This window comes from Acanthaster planci, unplaced genomic scaffold (genome assembly GCF_054643075.1).
Source record: "Acanthaster planci isolate LZ-2023a unplaced genomic scaffold, COTS_SCS Contig13, whole genome shotgun sequence".
Taxonomy (NCBI): domain Eukaryota; kingdom Metazoa; phylum Echinodermata; class Asteroidea; order Valvatida; family Acanthasteridae; genus Acanthaster; species Acanthaster planci.
The window spans coordinates 68,779-92,318 of record NW_028257637.1 but is presented as its reverse complement, the minus strand read 5'-3'; the positions used below and the strand labels follow the sequence as shown (position 1 = coordinate 92,318).

Sequence of the window (23,540 nt, the reverse complement as noted above, 5' to 3'; positions counted from 1 at the left end):
ATTCACACCAGGCCAATTTATCACACGCCTTGAATACTGAAAACTGAAGTATACTTTACAAGTCTTACATGCATCCTTCGGTTCACGACAAACATGTAACTTGTCTTGTTCCAAAGCACATTATGATAAGCCTTTTTAGAAAAAACATGTGTTATCACGTGCCAAAGGTTCAATTTTGGAGTTGAAGACACCCCCCCCAGTTTCTGGTCAGGCAATGGGCCTGCAAACCTGGGAAAAAGATGCCCACAAGAAATCCATCTACATGTACATGTAGATGTACATACATGTACAGTAATAAGGCAATTCCTTGATAACAGAATTACATTTCAGAACAAAATTGACTGTAATATGTGTATTTTCCCTGTTATGAATTAGTCGTATGACCTTCCTGATTGCAAACACTTCAATAAGGTCTGGTTATGGCCCTACCATCAAACCAGGATTAAAATATTGAAACATCCTACATGAAGAAAGGTCCAAGGCCAAGAATGTTTCAGTAACAGAATTACGTTAGTAAATATGAAGCATGATTTTTCTAACATAATTTTTAAAACAAATTCTATGAAATCTATAACATACATGTAGAGGCCACAGGTACCCATTTATCTTTTTACCTACATGTACATGTACATGTATAGCACCAACTTTATTGTAGCAACAGTTTTAGGGTATTAATACTTACAAATATTCCATACTCTGTCATTTTTCGAAAAAAAAGGCAGTGGTATTGGGATTACAACATGTGAAATGTACATGTACCTTGAAAAGTGCCGATTCTTAAACAGCAATCTTTCTTTTTTTAATCTGGGCATGTTTTTCAGCTTTAATCATGTTAATATACATGTAGACCATGATACAATGAATCTGCATGCCTATCTGAAAGCTATTACAAGTTTTACACCTGTACATGTAGCAACAAGGGTGTATTGGAATAGAGCGTGAAATTTCCAACTTCTGAACCCCGAGTTGTGATCAGAAACAAGGCAGTTGTTTCAAATTACATTTGTCAACTTCAAACTGCTTAATCCTGCTTTAGTTTGTGGGGTACATGTAGGACTTGTTCCATGTACATGTATCCAACAGCATACATGTACAATTTACATTAACCATGGTCACAGAATTACACAAACTAGGAACACTGAATAACCTAATGTGCTGTGAAATCACAATATACATGTAATTGTCCATACAAGTATACAAGTAACGCGTACATGTACATGTATGTACATGTACATGTATTATTAGAAATGAAGAACTGTAATGCAGTCATCTACAATGCAGACATCTAGAGTGATTTGATCTCAACCATATACATGTAAGCTACATGTTACGTGTAAATGTACATGTACATGTAAGTATTATTAACAACAGTTGGACTGACCATATTCAAATGCAATGTAGTTGACCATTTCTAGTCAACCTTGTGGAACCAGCCTCGGGGGTAAAATCTCAGTAGTAAAAAAAAACGACTTCCAAAAGTAAACCGACAAAATGTAAAGAAAAAAAATTGCCTCAAATATTTTTAATCAATCTTCCCATGTTTATGAAAAAAACAAACACATTTTTATTTACAGCTTGGCGTGTACACTTGTAGATTTTGAGAGTTGGCATTTGGTGCTTGATTTTATCTGTAAAATTACTCATCCAAGATAAATCTTGACTTTTGGAAGTTAAGGCAAATGCATCTAATAACCTGTTCACTGTAGGCCAATACAACACTAAACGACACTGTAAATATATTCAGTTCTTTTGTCCAACTTGTCTTTCATTTTAACATGTCTTTGAACAGTGGAAACACTGGCAGGAAATTTTGAAATGGCGGCCATCTTGAAAACCAATACAAAATAAAAAGCCCCTCTTTCTTTGTTTTTTCAAAAATCTGGACGAGAAGCATTTTTTTTTTAATTTGCCTTACTTTCAAAAACATTTTTTGGCTCCGTGCCAGTTGCACATTTATTGACACCGCACAAAAAACTAGATTTTTATTCCATCAGCTTTAAATTTGTCATTTTTCTCAATTCCCATACGGAACTGCCCAAAAGACATTGCCTAGGTACATCTGTAAAGTACTCAAAATTCCTCCATAACAAATACCCTGATAACAGCATTCGCGATTCATGCGGTACAACTGAAGATTTTCAGTAGCATTTCATGCTGGAGTGTAAACAGTTCACTTTTCATACACAGTCTCTCCAAAAGACACTTGGCTTGACAGATAATCAAATGACCCTCACACATTTACTGTGAAAATATTACACAACTTTGTTCAAATCCAAAGTTCTGTTCAGTCAAATGCTGATGAAATGAAAGGATATCTGAATGTGTGATGACATGTTGTACTTTGAGTCGATTGGTTTAATTGCTCTGGAAAAGGAGATACCGCTCTTTACAAAAGAGTGCTTTAAATCAGTAATTATTGTTCATATAGTCATTGGATTGAAACTGTGATTAAAATCAGTGCTCAGGTGATTTTAACCAACATGATTTAAATTACCCAGTCCTGGTTGGTTGAGATGCGCAAGCCAAAAAAGAGCATCCCTCTGAGGTCATCTGAACTGTTATCCACACATTTCTCACGATGAGAAAGCCAAGTTTGATGAATGGGGAACAAAGGAAAATTTGTGCAACTGACCAAAAATATAAAAACAACTTTTCCCTCTTATTTTTGTGACTGAGACAAAGGGAAAATAAGCTTTCAGGATTCATTAATGAAACTCAAGTACTTTTCATTCATGAGCTGTAATGAAAATCCTGCACTGCTCAGGAATGGAAATAAACTTACCAATTTTTGGATGCATACATTCTAACTCTTCTCTTAATCAATTAGTGATGTCGTCTTGAAAGGTTGATGGCAAAGAGATGAATAAGTAGGAACAGGCTGGATGTTAACTTCTTAACAACTGTCTAGGTAGAAAATGGCAAATTACAGTAGATTCAATTATTTACTAAAAAAAATATTCACCAAGATTTTGTAATCTAATTCTTTCTGAATAGATCACCTGTACCGACTAGAATTGGATTTTGATGCATTGCATTATCTCCTGCCTGTCAGTGTTTGTCCGTGTGTGTCATTGCCAAAAACATTTTCATGTCTTGTATTGTCCTATGTTATAATATGTACAGGTGTACATGTATGTCTGTCAAGAGGTTAGGGTACAAAGGCAAATTTATGCTTCACCCTTTACCTAAATATTGTTCTTTAACGTGTGCTTTATTTTTCTGCTTGACATTGTACATGTACATGTACATTCTAAGGCAAACTATTGTAAAACTAAATTCATCTGCTACACTGTAACCATGGTACAAATAAAGGTCTGTCAAAATACAAAAAAAAGGCTAATCAATAAAGACCACTGGTTGTAACAGAAGTCTGAAGACCAAATAGTTGGCAACTAAGTCCAGACTCAACCCAAAAAGACCGCAGGAATCATAGAATTTTTCGCAAAGATACCAATTTGTCAGTGTCTACACTTCCTACATGTATATCTCACCAACCCCCAAATGGTGGCAACACCATGACCTACATGTACAGTGTACTTGGTGAATATCAGAAACACATGTAGTTTGATATAGGTAACATGGTCCACTTGTTACATCACTGATGATTGTAACAAACCACAAGAATCCAAAAAGATGTAGTTCTGCAAGGGATATCTTGATTGGCTCCATATTGAGTGTGTTTCAAAGGTTGGAATATATAGTCAGCTGCTGGATGCCAGTCACTGGATGTGTCTGCAATGCAGCCTCAAAGAAGAGCTGTGAGACTTGGCCTTTGAAACCTCAAGGTCCAGAAGTAGGAATTTCTGCACGTACACGTAGATCAATGGGCATCACAAGAACTTCCTCTGGGAAACTGCCCTTTTTTAAGGAAGAAGGGGGCAGCGATCACCTTGCCCCCCTCTGCGACCCAAAGGCCCAGACTTGATGTTGTCGATGTCAGAAGGATTTAAAGCAAATTCAGTGGGATGCATCTGCATTGACTGAACTCTGTTTTCGAGTTCAATGCAGAAGCTGAATTTGTTAGTTCTTTTGTTCAAATGAAGGTATCAAAGAACTAATTGTTAAAATGTTGATGTGTCTTTTAAAATAACAGGCATCTTAATTTTCATGTAAACAGTTGTTAACATACTGGAAGATCCTTCAAAGATGCTTCTGTTATCTCACAGGCTAATTCTCTAATCACCCACGGTGTCATGTAACCACAAATTAATTGCCTCTGTCGCTAATACGAATAATTCGACAGTGTACTTTGACATTACGACTGACATGTATTTGTAAAATGAAATGACTTTAAAATTACAGTTATCACATAAAGTTTGCTTATTTCTCTTCACAGAAAAAAAAGTTAAAAATTTGCCAAGTGTGTATCTTGAATTGTGAACATTAGATTCCTTATCATACTTTATCTTTTGGAATCCTCCAATGACCAACACTGATTGACAAGGAGCTCCACAGCAAGCTTCACGTTCAGTTTTAGAGCTATAAGCTAACATAATTCACTCTGTTGTGAGCACGAGTTCCAATGAAAGAAATAAATGAGGTTAATATCACACAAGCAGCTTTTTCGTACTTCCTGAGTCTGTTATCTTTATGGCTACCCAGTTTAACCACTTTACATCTCTACCCCCATCTCCTTTATCCTATCCTTCACTGCCTCTCCTTTTCACCTACCTACATGTACCTGTGGCAATGACCCTGTGACCCCCTACCCGCCTACCCGGATACACGGTTATTTTTATACCTTTTTAGCACCGCCATGCACTGGACACGTACACACACAAAACAACTGCCCTAAAATTTAATGAAGAAATAAAATTGATGATTTCTTCTGTAAGAATTCATCCTGAATATTGTCATATTTGATGATTTTTCAAGTTACAGTAGTTTGAATTCCATGTACTTTAAATCAGCTTCCAGGTCATCCCATACATGCCAGAAATTGAGTTACATGTACGTGTACCATATCATACTTTTATATTACAAGACATGTATTACCTCCCGCCTGACATGCTATGCCATAGAGAACATTTTACGGATGTTTTGGTCAATAAATAAAGAGAAAAACACTTGTAGCATTCATTTCAGACATTTTGTAATTTTGGATAATTTTTCAAGAACCGTATGTTTGAACTACTTTTACTCAACCTGCAGAAATCGAGTGAAGAGTTGGTTTGCTAACTCCGGCCTGGCGTATTATTCCATTTAGGATGATTTACGGTTGTCAGGGTGGGTAAATAAGGAAACAAAATAATATGCACCTGATACATACATGTAGGCCTTAATTAAAGAAATTCTTTGTCATTTTTCATAAGTTTTCGAGTAAAATCATGTGAATACTGTTGCAGGTGCAGTTGATGTTCAGACACGCTATACAAATTGAGGATATTTTATAATCGTTGTTAATGAAGAATAAAATAACTTCTGTACATGTACATGTACCTCTGACTACCTCTGGTTACCTCCAACTTTTACCAACATCCTGTTTTTACAGTGGTGTGTAACATCAGTGTAGTGCTATAAATACATGTATACCCATTTGAATGACATTTTTTGCTAAGGTAGGTCTTGTATGACGTTTGGTCTGTAAGGGCAGTATGGATAAAAAAAGCCAGTCTAAGTAATCAGAAATAAAGGAGAGCACACTAAATATTAGACTGTTAACATTTCAAATCATGGAAATGTAGTCAAAGAGGCCCAGGCTACAGTAGCTGTTTAACCAAGACACTTGTAAGGTTACACATTGAAAATAAACAAAAGTTGCCATGATTAGTTGCTTCAGTTTTTCTTCCAATTAATGCATTTTATATGGGTAGTCTTTAGCTCAGCCTCAGGTAGGACGTTGTCTTCACTTTCCATTTACACTACTTCCAGAACTGTAAGGTTTCTACAAATCTTGCAGTTCTTGACGAAGGTACATGTACATGTTTAACACTCACATCCAAGTTAAGACATTTCCTATTTTGTCGTCACACAAAACTGTCCTTTTTCGATTGAATATTGCTCTGTCCCAAACAAGCTATTCCAGCTCTTAATCAATTTGAGGCAAAATAAATTGCAGCTTTAAATAATTTATCACCGTGAGACATTGGAGGATCCTTGTGACTACGTGGGTCAGTAGTGGTCACTCACGGTTGTTTGCACGGTGATTTAATGCCTTGAACTACATGTAGTTACTGGCATGACCTTAAGATGTTGGTAGCTCTGGAGAGAACTCCTGGTCACTTTTGCTTGAGTAGCCGTGGCGTTTGGTTGGCGAAGAGAAAAATCTGTCTGTTTTTGCAAAAGCAACCATCCTCCACCCTGTTCAGTGCCACCACCTGTCAACCGTAGCTTACTTCAATGCCTCTTTTGTTGCTTTGCAAAACATTTTGATGCACTTTCCGTCGGTAGTCCACTTTGCTGATTCTAGAGTTATCGACAGCGATCCGGTAATTCCTGTACTCGGTTGCCAAGTTTAAGGAACAAGAAGGGAATTTCCCCCTTTTTTCCTCAACCCTAACAGTCCTGAGTCCCCCAATTTTAATATAATTTTGTACATACCCTAGGGAGTTAGGGTTAATGGTTTTACGGGGGTTTTTTGCCCTCCTCAGAATTGGCAAAGTCACCGACTTTGGTGGGTGTTGGGGCAAATTTCATTCATGGACCTCAAAATTGACCTCCGTTTTTAAGTCACTGTATTATTATTAATGACACTTCAGGGAATGTGCCGAAAGGAAATGCCTGACCCCTTCCTTAATTGGGGGAAGCACTAGATTATTAAGGGCCAAATTAAGGAAAGCCATTTGGTACTCACCAATTCCTGTCGTTTGACGTAAATAGTTGTTAGTGGTTTTTGAAAATGCTTATTAGTTGACTGATATTCCAGCAAGATATTGTGTACTGGACTGGATCCTCGTTAATTTGTTCATGAAAATTGGGTAATTTTGTATTCTGTAATTTGTAATTGCTGTTTGAATTTGCATATCGAAGGCTTTGTTCTGCACAGGAACACTGCAAAATTGATTTACCACTCCATCTGCTTTGGGTGGAAACAAATCCTGATAATTGCTTTTTCGTACGTTTTGCTGATATCTTTATACATTTTGCTGATGATTTTGCTGATTTTGCTGACGTGAGTTGCTCCACGTCACGAGTTTCGGGCGGGAACAATCTCTGTACGTTTTGCTGAATATCTATACTTTACCTGAACGCATGTAAGATATTTGCAGATAAAGATAAGGCTTTCATTAAATGTTGAGATAATTTCAAAGATGTACTGTAGCTCCCTTCTTGCAAAAGCAGACAAAATCAGACCAACCAAATCCGCTGACCATCGTGCGCGCTGCCATATTCACTTAGATGGCGCTTGATGCAGCAACTGGTACATTTTTGGTTTGCCTGCCCTCGCTTGACAAACCAAGTCGAAAAATGCTGCCATCTATTGACGAGTAAGATTACATGTAAGTTGTACCACTTAGGCTTTTAAATTGTTAAGATTGGTGGCAAAACAAGGTTTCTGAGGAAATTTTTGTCGATATTGCCAGTTTTCTTTCTTCCGCAAGATCTCACACCGGGTAAAATAAAGCTTTGAAAAGAAGGCTGATGTGATGTGAATCGGGCAAAAAGTCCCCATTGCGCTTGCGCATGATAAAAGTCTTTCAAAACTATATTGGTTTTAACAACAACCTTGATGCATGTTTTTTTAGATTCAGATTTATAAGTTTACACTTACTTTCATCACATTTGCTCTTTTCCATAAGGCTTGAATTCCATAAGGCTTTTAAATGTCTTTTTATTCTTTCTGAATGTGTTTCTATACAAGTTTTTTTAGATAACTTCTACTAACATAATATTGTTCAGTTTTGTATTTTCCAGTTTGTTTTTCTTTTTGCATGAACCATTTTTACATTTCTGTTTTGTACAGTATCACGCTTGCTTTGGGGGTTTATTGCTTAAAATTGCAAAAATAATGGTAACACACTACAAAAAGGCACCGACATCAAAAGGATTCCTTTGTTAATTTACTGTTTTTAAGTAGTTACATTGTAGCTATACAGAGTATGTAGTTCTGCACAAAGCTACACCAAAATAGTGAAAGCCCGGCCTTGAACAGCAAAGCTACAGATTTTTAAAGTTTCACCAGAAGTGCTTTTGTTTTTATAAAATGTTTGTGGCAAACTTGGTAAAATTTGGGTCATCTTGTTAATAATTGGGTTAGATAAACATGTGAACAAAAAGGTATCCAAATAGAAACAGGAATTATTGAAAAACAAATTGTATTTACTTTTTTTTTCTCCCACTGAAAGCAGACATACAAACACGTGTAACAGACCTGTCCACGCTGCAATTACGCAGACAACGTTTATTTATCACTACCATGGAAACACAGGTAAACAATAAATCCTTTCTTTTATTATATACGGAAAATAAAAAATACAAATCACATACAGACTACAGGAATTGATTCTATGTGGAATATGCAACATTTAGAAGAAATTTTGCCAACTTTTGGATAATCAGTTTGTTTTCTTCAAAAAATACATGTAGCTCATCTAATGTAGGAAACAAGTAAACAAATTAAACAAGTAATATCTTACAGCCAAAAGGATGTCGATTTGATAAATAACAATTCAGACACAACTTATTATTGGTTATCATCTGTGGTTACCATAGAAACAACATAAACAAATTAACCAAAAACAAAGACTACGTGTCTAATTAACAAGATTCTTTCCATACAGAATGAACATGGTGATTTTACACCTTATGACAAACACATTTTACGATTTCTGTTGAGTCTGCACCTATTGCTGTATGAGAAAATTAGTATTTTGTTAAATTCTTGCTGAATACCAACTAGAGAAGTAAACAATTCAGTCAACAAATTAACATGGAATATCTATTGAGCCGTATCGTATATAATAAGAACCTCATATACTGTTACTGTGTCATATACTGTTATTCAAAGGTTTGAATAACAGTAAAGACATACATGTAATAACTGAACACTGTTTATCATCCATGGTAAATTACTTCTAATTAAACAAATGCAAAATGCTACCAGAAAACATAATCATCAGTAGGTGTTTATTTCCTTAATGTATTGAAAGAATGCCCATTTCATTGACGTTGAAAAGTTTTTCTTTTTCTACTTCTTACAGGTTATCATTAAAATATCAGAAGATATCAAAGAAGAGATCCGGACCAATAACCATTCATCGGACTATTCAACAGTTGCCAACAGTGTGACTACAGTGATGGTTAAACTTTGAATACAAAGAATTAAATAAAGTGAGCTTTGTAACATGGACTTGTGTCCAGTGTAAATTCTTAGGTAAACATTCAAATTTACATTCACATCTGTACTTATTATTCTAGAACAATTTCAAGGTTTTGCTCTTGATAATCTTTGATCAGTTGATAACTACACACATCATCATCATCATCCTTAAATACTATGTTGAACCAGTTTTTTACCAGAATATGGAAATTTAATTTCCTGATCATTCCCATCTGAAATTTCAACAAAGTAGTGAATTACATGTTTTCCAACAAGCAAGGGCATGGCAACAGATGATTCATCATGAACTGTTCTAAAAAAAACTGTCCTTTTGCAACGGAAAGAGCAGCATCAATAAATCTGAACAAATGTTCTTGTACATGTACCTCTATCCAAGCATTTTCCTTACCCCCTTTTGAATATATGAATCCCTCGTCTGAGGGCACATACCGGTGCAGAAATTTCCTTCAAAATCATACTGGCATCTTGTTTTTTAGCGCATTGAAGCATTCTCAATCAGACTCGCACTGCTGCATTTTGGTATAAAACGGTTTCCTTTTGATTGCCACAGCCCAACATCGATAATAATTGATGTAAGTTTTTCCCTGGTTCTGAATTTGTTCAGCTCTGCCTGTTCGAGTTTGTTTTATCTTTTTATTTGGTAGAAGGACTTTGTATCGTTTTTCTTCCTGTTGTTTTACCATTTCTTGCAATTCTTTTCTTTTTGTTATGACCGACTGGATATCTTTGTGCAACTGTTCAGTTGAAAGTGCGTCGATATAATTTGCCATTTTATTAAAATTGAACATAACTTGTGCTTCATTTCCTATTTACTTCACATTTGGTCTCTTTTTTAGCAAAAAATCCAGATACCCAAACACTCTCTCTGGTAACTTATTGTGTTTGGGTACCTATGCTGTTTGTTGTTTAAATTTGCTGTCCATTTGTAAGTCATGATATTGCCCATTAGGTAGAAATCTTTCACTACTCTCCCTGAAAGGTGATTAATTGCTGTGAAGGTGAATCAGATCATGCCTAAGGTGATTTTTGCCATGTGGAGATTCTTTAATGAGGCTGTGGTAAACTTCATCTTTTGAAATCAAATGCTCATCAAATGGTGAAGCTTCACCCTCAATAAATTTGAACAACTCTGTATCTCTGCTCAAACAGTCATTAAAATATTCCTGAAGCTTCGTATAGCGGGCACACATATCTCATATATGTGACCATTGGTTTCTGTGACCCTCCACAGAGGTGCTGTGATCAACCCCAGCACCTTGCATCCAGCAACAAAAACTGGAAGGGCTAGCTGCGGAGCACCATGATCAGAATATTGACAAGAATATAATATCAAATCAGTGCTCTGGAATATGTGATTGCCAAGCTTTTGGTAACTGAGTATTTTCTTCAGGGCAAGCAGATTCAGTTCAAGCAAGCTGATTGCTTTCGAGAGCTTCATCGTTAGTGTTATAAATCTCATCTTTGGCTTGTGACAACATCTCCTCTGTTTCTGGTAATTCTTTGTTGAGATTATTGCAGTTTTTGCCTTTTGAACAAAGTTCATCATACATGTAGTCTTTCTCCAGCTTTCTTTTCTCATTGTGAGGTGATGCAGCCTGTGACTTGTGGTATTTTTCATGATGCTTTTGCAGAGTCTGCAATTTTTCATCAGGTCGTTTGACAGGAATTCGATATTCTGCTTCAGTTCTTCATTTTCTCTTGCTACATGTAACTACTCATTCCATGATTTAACCGTGTCAAGTTCAGTTTTCAGAACGCTGATATCAAATGTTGAAGGATTGGGTTCACATGTACATGTAGGTCGTGGACCAGAAATCTCAGGAAACACATACACTGTACACATCCTTTTCCCATGCTTCCAACTGGTCCTTCACATCTTTTCCATGGTTGCTCTTTTTCAACTTATCATGCATTCCAATAAGTGCTTTTGATTGTACGCTGAAATGCCGAGCCCAGCCCCTATCATTTTCCAAGCAATCAGGTTTAATTATTAAAACTTCATTGTCCATTGGGCATAATTACTTTAAGTGGCTCCATATTGTTTTCTAAAGTTGAACAATTGAATAACATGTCCATTAAGCAGATCAAAGTTCAGCATGTTCAGGGGTGAAATTGGGCTGTCGGCAGGTTTCAACTTTTGAAGGAGGTCCATATCAAGTGATGTTAGAGGCATTGGTCCAGGATTGAGTCCAATGTCTCCACAAACTCGAAGTGGTTCATAATGAATTGGTATACAACTGAAGGGTGCCTTTCCCATAGCCACAGTCAGGAGAATTACCAGAAAGGTTCTGCAACCAGTACCTACACTAAAGGTACATGTACATGTACTCCCTGTCGCTTCACTTGAAGAATGTTGACATTGAGCTCTGGATGAAAGTGCAGAGAAGAGGCCAACTCGGAGACACCATACTTCTAAAGTCACTCCCATTTTGATGGATGGTACCCAGCCCTGGATGGCAGTCAAAGTCTGTAATGGTAAATAATAATCATACTGCTAAAATAATAAAATACAAAAATAATAAAATTGATTATAAAATATAACACTCCCATTTGCACAAGAAAACACAACCCCTGTTGCTAAGAGTTCCTTCAGCCCAAACCAAGTGTTTTTAACAATCATTCTTTCCCACAAGAGCCAGGGATTGGAATTACAATAACTGACCAAGTTTAAGAAAGTTATGTCATGGCAGAATGAAAATGATGGGAAAATCTATGCCTGTACCTATCAGAAAATATTTCTAGAATAAAACAATTACTTCAAAAGATTTTGGAACTAATTTAAAAACAAACAAAAATAATTTTAAAATGTTTAAAAATGAAAGCAAATAATTCCATTCAATAAGCAGGGAGTGAGCATACATGATGGAACAGCCTCAACTATGATGTTGGTGGCATCTTACTAATGAGTGATCACCATTATGTTTAAATGAGTAACTACCACTTGCACAACATATCCATCAGGCCATAACAATCGAAAGTTGAAGCGTGAGTCCCAACATAAAAATTGATTGCGATCGTGTGCGATGTACATGTACTATACCCACGTGAGGTAAGCTGTTTCAAGTAGTTTCAATGCCATTCTATTGATTAAAAATGCATTCATCGACATTCACACAACCCCTTCACCCTAAAACCAAGAAAAATCTAGTTCCTTACCTGAACATTGGCGTTTTGGGCTCAAAAATCAGCCGATTTTCATGCGGATTTCGATGTCGGAACAGCTATTATCAATGTAGGACAAAATTACACCACCAAACAGCGTGGGAACATCAAGCTATCCCAGAGTGCAACAGCGGAAACACGAGACCGCGATCGCCAACATTTGTGAATGGGGAAATACATGCGCGCAGTTGTGATGCACTGTATTACAACAGTCCCTACAACATCAAATGTCCTGTATTGTCATACATGTAGGCTAGCTATTCTTTCCAGTAGAACTAAAGTAGTTTTAGTGAACAATTTGTGAACCACATTTTAAACAAAAAGGCTCTGATGACTTTGAAACTTCAAAGGGTTGTAACTTCCCATAGAAACATTGTATGACCTTACCAGTTTGTACCACTGAATTTGTCTAATTTCAAACTTTATATAATTTTATACATTTTTAATTTCATACATGTCACACCTACTGGAAGTACATTTCCACTGTATTGTAATTTGTAGACGACATCCACTGGGCTAGGTAACGTGTTTTCCTTCCTCCATGGTTAGTCCTACACTTTTACAAATGACTGACACCACACATTGTTTGCTCAATGGTTTATGTATTTAACTCCGGTGCGCAGTAAACAGTAGGCACGCATGGTGGGCCTCAGCATCACCGACTAGCAACTAGCTAGGCAAAGTGCACCATGCTGTGTCAAAACGTTAGCAAGTCCTGAAAACAAAAAGTGGTTTTTAACTTACCTGCATCAATTGACCATCTTTTGAGTTGTTTATGTTGAAAAATGGTACCATAGGCTGTCAAACACTTCAACAATGACGTCCTTTTTGTGGTGAAAATCGTGAAGTTTTTACAAAACGCAAAAAGTGAAACTTCGAACGCCGCACAATCATCGCGGGACATAACTATACACAGCGCCCTCAATCGGAATAGGCCAGTTGCGCCAACTAGACTACTTGAGCTCCAAGAACGCGTCCGGTCCAAGCATTTTCTCCTCCGGGTCTGTGGTCCAAGCCACTACACACGACGTACATGTACACAGAGCAGTGACATGGAGGTCAAGTAGTACAAGATGCGTGTCTCAAGTGCATGTGCACATGTTACCAGAGAGAGGGGTGTTCCCCATCTCCTCCTGGGGAAAGAAAGAAAAAAGTGGGTGAAAATCGCAAATGGGATTTGGGACCGCTGTTTTGAAACTGTGTTGCGTTATCCCTGCTTTTGCCTCTGACCGGGGTTTCTTGAACATTTTTCCAAATCAGAGAGCCCTCTATCTCATTTTGTTTCTATATCACAGTTTTTACATTGGGGGAAAGTGAGTAAATCAAATTAAACTGCTTGAAAATACCTCAGCGCTAACACCCTTCTACCATTAATTCTGTTTAGTTAAATGCTGATGAATGCAGAGCCCTCCCCCATCCCATTTCAAGAACCGTTTCAGAAAATGAAATATTTCCTTAATATAATTTGATGTAAATCAGAGACTTATTTCTTTATCTTATTCTTTCATTCTGGAAAAAAAAATGAGTTATACCTTCTAAAAGAATTTCATTTTTGTTGGGATGTCCTCATTAACTCATTTTTCCTTTAATAGCTACTTAAATTTCAGTAGCACTTTCGATGAGGAGAGTTATCCATAAACCATAACTTCCAGGTTTCTTACATATATAAAAGTAACTTAAGAGGAACAGAAAGTTGCAACAAAGGAGCAATAATGTGCAGTTCAAATCATGGACATATTATTAATGTCTCAGGCCACACATTTTATTTCATTCAATTAAAATCCTCCGACTATTACACTGATTACAGGAATTACAAAAAGTACATGGAGTACTCATCTAGACTTCAAAATCATTTTGTGCACACAAATTCCCTTGATTTGCCTCAAGTGTATTGACCTTGAGTGGCACAGATAAGGTCATACAAGATCAAATCTGGGTATAATTTTTGGCCAAAAAATTCAGCTCTTGAAAAAGGTAAGATATGGCCCCCAACACAGCCAAATACCATAAATAGTGATTTACACCAGTCATTTGAAGAGTATTTGTACCACATTTCTTGCCACAGCCTCATACTTTTCAACAATGTGGGACATGCCCATGGAGTGGTATATACTACAACAGAGCCATACATGTATATGCACGGCTGCCAAGTTCAAATTCAACACACAGTGTACCTCCACGAACTTCTCAGACTTTGTGTGTGCTTGAAAAAGAAAACAGAGCATTGACATGTTTAAATGTCAGTCGAGTTGATCGAGTCAAGGTTTGCTTGAAGTTTGAAACCATTAGCATGTAGGCCTACCTGTGTATATAGATGGCCAGATCATGGTTACATCCAATTTAGAAAAAAAAAGAACATATCTTGTTTAAATACAGACATTCAAGGAAAAGGGACCTTCAAGTTTAAGAGTTGCTGTTGAACCTCCCCCTTCCCATTTCATTTGTTTTCTCTTTGGCAAGCAGCAGACCCTATTCTACATACATGTAAATATCTGTTAGTTTGTCTATCAAATTAGCAATGTAATTTATTTGTGGCAAAAGCTTTGTTCAAGTCCTGATCAGGACAATAAGCAAGAACAGTTGCGTGCGAAAAAAAAGAGATACAAATTTTCCAGAAGCACCTAATGAGTGAAGCTCCCATCAGAAATATAATTTTAAGCTTGAGTTAGTTACATTTCCCGACTATGAGTACAACTGACATCTTAATTCCACATACTGAGATATGGAATGTGTTTCAAAACCTAAAATTCACATTTGCATTACACTTTTGTTTGTTGTTTACATCGTACAATTTTTGTTTTAAATCTGCATTTTGTACACACTCTGAGTCAATTCATCTGCAGTGAAAAAAATTGCACGATGATCTATGGGTGACATCACTGTTCAAATATGAAGTAAAATAAAAGCCTTCAGAAAACTACAAATAAAGAAAAGGTTTTGAATATTCAGTGATAACTTAAAAAGTTACATATGCTTGGAATGGAAATAAAACTGTAAGTAGAAATCACACACCAAATTTATGTTAACCTGTGTACAGGCTTCCTTGAGTGAACCACAAATGATCAGTCTGTATTATGACCACATTTAGAAATACACTGAAGAAGACCTGGCCCTGCTACCATAAACAATACCATTTCCCCTGTGTAATTTTAACAACAATAACAATAAAAAATCCAGCTTTATTTATTGATGGTATCAATATAATCTCCAGGATGTTTTTCAAAGGGCTGCCAGTAACCACTTGAGAAATGTGACGATCTACAACTTCAAATTACAACTGCAAATATATAAGGATAGTGTTCAGTTTTAGAGGTGAAGGGAAAAACTCCACATGAACATTACAGAGAAAAACCCACACAGTTAAGACTGAAAAATCCACATGATAACCTGGGCTGGATTCACGGAAGTGGAAGGTGACAAGAGTGTCACTATGCCAAAATGATGCCCCATTCTACTAGTCCACTTTTCAATGCTGAGCCAAAGCAACACTGACACCAAAATAACCCTTCAAGACCATATACATGTAGTTATTTACAGCATAATTCTAATATACGTTGGTTGAAAGAGCTACATTTTCCCAGTGGACATACTGGTCTGGGCAGTTAGTGGGGAGGCTGAGGCTGGGGCAGCAGTGCTGCTGCATTAATGGGGATGCCTCCAGCGGCAGCATCAGTACCTCCTGAATCCTGCATCCTCTTCTGTTGCTTCTGCTGCAGCTCCTTCTGGATCTTGTAGATCTTCTCAGCCAAGAGGTGATAGTACTCCTCCTGTGACAAGACCAGGCAGTAAAAAACAAAAGAGTGAATTAAAAAGTGAGCAAGGGTGAATGCTTCTCCAGGTGAATTTTCTTCAATGGATACTGGTCTTCCTAAGGGGCCACTCAAAATTTTCAGTGTTTTTAAATTTTGATTTTTTTTAATACTGGGTGGGTCAAGGAAATAAATGAAAAAACGAAATTTACTTTTTATAATCCAGAAAAAATTATTTTCCTGACTTGCCTGAAATACGTGTAGCGTGCATGCCACACATATATAGCTCAGCCACACCAGCATTCAAAAAATGCGATCTTTTTCACCTTCGTTTCCATATACAGACAGGTTGACCTTTCCATTACATTATTATGCAAGTGTAAAACATCATGGAAGGAGGTGGTTTTTACTGTTAGACTTGGCAGCCAGGCGCTTGCAGCGGTGATCAACCACAAATGTAGCAGGTACCAGACGTATTATAAAAACCAACTGGTATACACAGTGAACACTGAACACCAGTTGCTAATAACAGTAAATGTTCATCACCTTGAATCTAAGACTAACCAGACAGCAGCAAACTGCATCCAAATCTGTTGGCTAGAGCTAGGTCTATGTCTCCATTTCGATAGAAATACATATGCATGTGCGTGGAGACGCAGTAATTGACTGTAGGCGTAGCGGTACCTCGGGAGATCCATTTTTGAGTGGATTGGACATGGCATGCTGTTGCGTGCGCGATCGATCAAGATCATTTATTGCAATTCCAGCCATCATCTTGTCACACTGTGTTGCATTATTGATTTTTACTTGAATATGAATTTATGTCAGATGCATGTATAATGTACGCGTACTGGATGAAAATTCAATTTTTTTAAAACAAAATTGGGGGTGGGCGGGTGGATCAAAAAAATATGAAAAAAAAATCAAAATTTAAAAAACATTGAAAAATTTGAGTGGCCCCTAGTCTGTACACAAACCATCAGTGGAAAGACTCTGATGGGAGACTTGGCAAACACCTGCACTTTTCTTAGTGTAGGAAGTGTCCTTGTACATTATACAGAGTTAGTTGTTTGTTAGGCTAAGTTCAACCTTCCATTAAGTCAAATATTAGGTTCTATACCAATTTCCAACAAACAGCAGCAATCAACTACTTCTGTTTGTTCATCGGAGTTGTTTTTCCCTCCGAGTTTCAGCAGAGGGATTTGTCTCCTAGTTAAAGACGTTTGGTCCTAATTGGTGATTTATTCCCTTAATAACAGCAAGATCAGAAATCATGAGAAAAGGAACACTGCAAGTCAGAGTAATTTGGCCTTATTGTTGGACTTTTGCACAGCTACTTTACAGTGTACATGTATACCTGTATTAATTTACAGAAACAGACTAGCAATGAAGTCAGAGCGTGTTTATGCTCCTTGAGGAACTATGAGTGATCAGAAGAGGGTTCTTTCTTCTGAGGCCACAAGCCATATATGTAAAATAGAACAAGAAACTTTGAAACTGTTTTAATTCAACCATACAACTCAGCATTGAACAAGCAATTCAATAACTACAGTAACACTTCTATTTTCCATTGAGTGTTTTAGAATTGAACTTCAATGTTCTGCTCATTTGAGGCTCCAGTACAAACTCTGAAGTGCTGGCGCCTGGCCAGGCCTTAGTCTCTGGAATTCACATGTGCACAATGTCTTGGTGTATGATTCACGCTGATGCAAAATTCATGTACCGACCTACACGTCTGACTATATTTCAACCCAGTGGGATAAAGAGCCAGCAAGAGGTGTGTTACAATGGAGATACATGTTTTGTGCAATTTTGTAACTAAATGATTTCATTACTTCCCCTTTTATTTTACTGATTTCTACCTCTGAATGCTTGATTTTGAAAACAAATATTCAAGTATTTGATGACTGATCAAACATTTGAATATCCAACACAGCCCCGGTTGTTTGATTATCCAGAAAAAGGTATGAATTCCTAACACAACAAAAGACTATACATCATTTACCCTACTGCTGGCTTGCTCATACATGTCCTTTTCCATTCTTTGGGCGTATAGGCTACCACTTTTCCCATTCCCTTGTCCTTCATGGCTTTGGGGTCAGGTGATGGAAATACTGCTTGAACTCTGAAAGGGAGAGAAATCATTATTCTTGAATACCCACATCATATAATTTTCAGCAATCGTTTGCATAAAATGTTAAATTAATGTGTTTTGGGGCAATTTTTTTATTCCAAAAAGTTAAACTAATACTGAAATCAAATACATGTAGGTGCACATTTTCGATTTCAAATGCAGTGCCAATTAAGGTGGCAGAATCAAGGTTTTTACTTACAGTTTAAAGACAATGTGATAGCGCAAATCCTGGGTTTGTCACTCAGGACTGCTGCCAGGGCTGTGTGTTGCCACGGATGGGCATGGTAATACCCATGCCAGCGTTGCTGGTCAGGGGAACAACAAATTCGAAAGCTGTATATCATCAGAGGTATCTACAAGATCAATGCATGTGTTGAAAGAAAGTATTAAGAAGGCAGGGTATGACCAAAGATTGTATAGCACCACACAGCAGCGCAAGATGGAGAACTTCACCGTGAATACCCACCTTTATGTCCTAGCTTTTCCTTCTTGAGACCGAGGCTCTTTCATCAGACCGGCGCCTTTGAATGGTCACCAGATACAGGCGCCTTATAAATGCTGTATTATTATTATTATTATAAAACGTTATCACGTGGGCGGCATTTGGGTGTGAATACACTTTGCTTATGCAACAGGCACAGGCAACGTGACAGGCACGTACACCTGGTATGCCTGCATCCATGCATTAACATTCACACTCAAATGGCACCTACATGTATGGTGATAGCACCTTTTGGCCAAGTTCTCCATCTTGCGCCGCTACATGTATGTAGTGCTATAAATCTGTGGGCATGACCATAAAAAGCATTTGGTGAACTGCTGCAAGTTAAATAGTATGCACACAAAACTTCAAAACCATCAGTGCTGGACAAAAAACGTATTTAGCATTTAATGTATCATGTATTAATATCATGTTTGCATTATGTCTTAATGTATTAAGACTGAGATAATTAAGTTCAAGAGATTTTTTTTCTTTTTATTGAAAGAAAAACTGACATTAGTCAGGGGCTTGAAAATGAAGGTTTTGAGGTACAGCAAATGGAAAGGCAAGCAGTACATGTACATGTATGTGTGGAAAAACAGGATAATTCTGATGAAAAAAGTTGTGGAATCAGGATAATTCTGATGAAAAAAAGTCCTGAAATCAGGATAATTCTGATAAAAAAATTGTGAAAACAGGATAATTCTGATGAAAGAAAATCCCGAAATCAGGATAATTCTGAAATTCTGAAAAAATCCTAAAATCCTAACAAATCCCCAAGAAATCTCACCCCTGGTATGCTAAGCTTTTACAGAGGACTTTAGTGAAAAGCAGAGGACGGCTACATTGAGTTCATGGCAGTGGTCATGGCAATGTGCAGCAAACTTTCTGCTGGAACACACAAGATGCATTTGTATTCAGATACCCCTAGTCTCAGTATACCCCGTTATGATCTTAGTCTGGGTACCCCCTGCATGGGCTTGGTACCCTTAGTTTTGGTCTGTGTACCCCCAAGTCCTGGTCTGGGTACCCCTGGTCTTGGTGCATGTACCTCCTGGTCTCGGTCTTGGTACCCCTGGTATCGGTCTTGTTCTGGGTAGTTCCCCATGGTCTTGGTCTCGGTAGGCCCTCTTGTTTGGGTCTGCCTGGTACCCCCTAGTCTCGGTCTGGGTACCCCATAGTCTTGGTACCTCCTGGTCTCAGTCTTTGTACCCCCTACATGTAGTTTTGGTCTGGGTACCCCCTGGTCTCAGTCTAGATGTGGTCTTAATATCTTGATATGATCTCAGTCACAGTTTGGTCTTGACCATCTGGTCTAAACTACTTCAGTGTTTCATAATAACAAGTCATACATGTACTTCAGTGCTGCATATCTGTAGTTAAGTCCATCACAAGTCATTCAGTCTTCAGCCAAGTCACAAGCCACTTTATGAACTGTGACAAAAGCATTCCTTTATCTTTGTGTGGAGGCAGTGTTGTTACAAAGCCCGCGGGCTTTGTGTGAAGGTTAAAGTGCACCACCATGTGCCGGAGGTTGGTTATGCCAACTTGCTGCCTCCTTTTGCGTAGTCGTGTGTATTCGACCTGAAATCTGCAGTTAAATTTCTCCTTTTCTCCCATTATTTAAATCATTTGTGCTGGTGTACATAGACCGGAAGGTTTTTAGAGCTTCCTCAAGTTCGTAATTGTTTAGAAATTCTCGCATAAAATGTAGATTTGCAACTTTCTAAGATGGCGGCGTTCCTTGACAATGAGTTATAGTTGGGTTCAAGAACTGATTTCCTTTATAACTTAGATTTTTGGAGCTTTAGTCATGTTAGAATTCAGAGGGGGAAACATCGGAATGCTGTTAATGCAAAGAGGTGAAATATGTACAAATTTTCAAAGTCAAGGGCAGAGCAACGAAAAAACTCAATACTTCTCTAACTAAATGGCCAAAGATCTAAATACCTTTTCAATTTGTTGTGTGGACTATTTAGGAAAATATTTCTTTAAAAAATTTAGACTGTTGCAGCTTAGCTATGTCAGAATTGAAGGGGGGATCGGAATGCCGCAAATGCAATGAGGTGAAATATGTAAACATTTTCAAAGTTAAGGGTAGAGCAACGAAAAGTTAGTCTCCACCCTCAAGGGCAGACAACTTATGGAAGGTCACAGCGCTATCACAGAGGTGAAACTCTGATATCAAAATTCAGCTGCGTGGTCGGAAGTGCATAAATTACCAGAATTGGGGCTGCGGAGTGCGCATTCGTTTTAGCTCGATTGCAAACTGTTTCAGTTATGGTCTAGCTTTGCTTGAGTCAGTCAGTGGAGACATCCCAGGCTTTACAAGCCACAGGATATACGTACATTTCCAGCAGTCACTAGCTGTTTCACTTGTTGAGCAAAAGGTCCGTTTGCAATCAAAGGATTATAATAATGGGCAAGCAAGGTAGACCAAGAAAAACTGACGGTCCACCCAGTCACCAAGCGGGTTAGACGATCACCGGGCCAACAGTCAAAAACATCGCCGAGGATCTCGCAGCCTGACTTGAGGGAGGAGAGGGTGACCAGACGTACACTCGTTACCAGCACCAAATTGGTGGGAACGAGTAACAGTGCAGTGGGCCCACCCTCGGCTACAGTGCCATCAAGCCAGTCAGTCGATGTCGGAGGAGGTACCAGAACAGGGATCATGAATGCTGGTGCAGTAGGCCCTCCCTCGATTGACCCCAATACCTTCGGGCCAGTCAGCCGACAATGGAGGAAGTGTCGGGACAAGGTTCATAAATGCCGGAGCCGTCGCCCGGCAGCGTCAAGGAGATGGCTACTATCACTAAGCAGCGGGGACAGTGCCGGAGCAGTGATAATGAATGCACCACCCTTCGAAACCCAGTGGGCACAACACCATTGTATCAATGTGATACAACGTCATGTACCAACGTTGGATCTACGTTGAAAAGACGTCAGATTTGAAAGCTGGATCGACGTCAGAATTTCCATGTTGCATCAACGTCTGTATTCCAGGGGAATGAATAGCGGTTGCAATCCATCCATCCTAATTTTCTAATCCTCTGTTGTAGATTGTCTGTATTGACAACCGTGCATTTTGAAAGAGGGGGGGGGCTTAGTGCAGTTGCTGGCTGGCAGCTGCCATTTTCTATTTATCTTTGTGGAACTACCAAACGTCGGAGGAAGGAGACATTCCCCCAAATTAAAAAGGTGGAAGTGGAGGAGGGTAAGCCCCTCCCCACCATCCCTGTATTTGGACCATGCAGATCATGGCCTGTGCCATTTTATTGACAATCCAATTGCATACAGAATCCCTGCAACAAATTTGTTGAGATGATGTCCATAAATTTGTAAGGAGGTAAAAATAAAGGTAAAAATGCACAAAGAAAAACACTGGAATGAAGGCCACAACAATTTTATTGAAAGAAAAAAGTTGTGTTCAGATTAGCAGATTTGCAATTAACCTCAACACTAGTGAACAGTCCTGAATCTTCTAAATTCAATGCACATAGACACTGTGCCCTAGCTCAGACGTCACGATACAATTTTATTGGAGTGTGCCCGGAGGTATGCGCAAGCATCGTGGTTTACATAAAATTTACTTAACCACTTCCTGCCCGGCGACCCGTTTTCGAGTACATTGGCTTTATATGCATTGCCGGGGTGCCCGGAACTGGGACAAAAGAGTTGGGCCTTAAAACAAAAGACCGTGCTCACCACAAAAGACTGAGCTGCTGGGCACTACCGACATTTTTTCGCTCTCAATTGTAGAAATAATCCTGCTTTGTTTTGTAACAGTATACCGCGGTTTGAGGCATTTAGAGCGAGTGGATTAACACCGGGGACAAAGGCTCTCCACCACCACAGCGATGAGCCACACAGCATCGCTGCATGCTAATCTGGCCCCTATTGAAAAGAGGTCAGCCATGCATTGTGCTGGTTTCGGGAACAAAAGAATCTTACGTAACACCCCACAATCTGGGCTCTTTTTTCCAAGGCTGCAGGACTAGCTGAAATATTCAGGAGTCAATGAAAGTTACCTGTCAGCTTTAGAGTAGTCTCACAGAGTCCTTCATTTTGGTATTAACGGCCATTAAATGAAATGATGAATTTTTGAAGAATTTTGAAAACGGAAAATCTTGAAAAGGACCCAGCATCTTGTCTTGCTCAAGAAAAATCCACCCAGCAGCAAGTGGTTAAGGAGTGACATTGCAGGTCATATTGCTTTTTAATTATGTAACCTTTGACGTCACTCCTTAACCAACTTCATGCAAAATGCAGTGAGTGCGCAAACCGCCAGGCACATGGTCTATAGTAATTTTAAAACTAGGTTAATATCTTCCTCCACAGTAGTGTGGGTCGAGTCTACTAGAAAATACCTACCCAAACAGTCACTACAAATGCAAATTTCCCATGCGCGTATAGCTATTCGCTGAAAAGACTTGATCATCCATGGTGCCCCCTTGGCCTCCCAATATGCACTGTGGTCGTGCTGCCATGTTCGTCCTTCTTTTCCCGGGCGCTGCTGGCCCTTGCCACGTTGACTGACAGGGCACAGCCCTCGCTGCTTGAGAATAAAAACGCTGTGCAGTGTTCACATGTGTTCATATTGGGTATCGTGTTATTTAGAGTACAGACAACATGGCTGAAGTTATATCCGGAGAGTCAAGTTCTTCCAGCGAAAGCGAGATTTATCTGAGCTCAGACAAAGTTTCTTTGTCTTTTTCATCACCGCCGTCACCT

The 23,540-nt window shown here is 38.4% G+C and overlaps 1 protein-coding gene across 9 annotated transcripts in view; it reads right to left on the bottom strand.

Annotated features, from left to right (window-relative positions):
- Positions 1-23,540, bottom strand: part of LOC110985733 (histone acetyltransferase p300-like) — a 101,168-nt gene that overhangs the window by 11,978 nt on the left and 65,650 nt on the right. For 2 of the 9 annotated variants that reach the window (XM_087131763.1, XM_087131765.1), the window contains 3 exons: positions 18,525-18,678; positions 18,197-18,316; positions 14,158-16,209 (listed from right to left, as the gene is read on the bottom strand). In XM_087131763.1, the coding sequence (XP_086987889.1) occupies positions 16,045-16,209; positions 18,197-18,232 (201 nt within the window). In that variant the 5' untranslated portion in view covers positions 18,233-18,316; positions 18,525-18,678 and the 3' untranslated portion in view covers positions 14,158-16,044. Of the gene's footprint in view, positions 1-2,782; positions 2,905-14,157; positions 16,210-18,196; positions 18,317-18,524; positions 18,679-23,540 lie in introns of those variants that run through there. The other 7 variants (XR_015423816.1, XR_015423815.1, XM_087131764.1 and 4 more) reach the window with 6 other exon arrangements.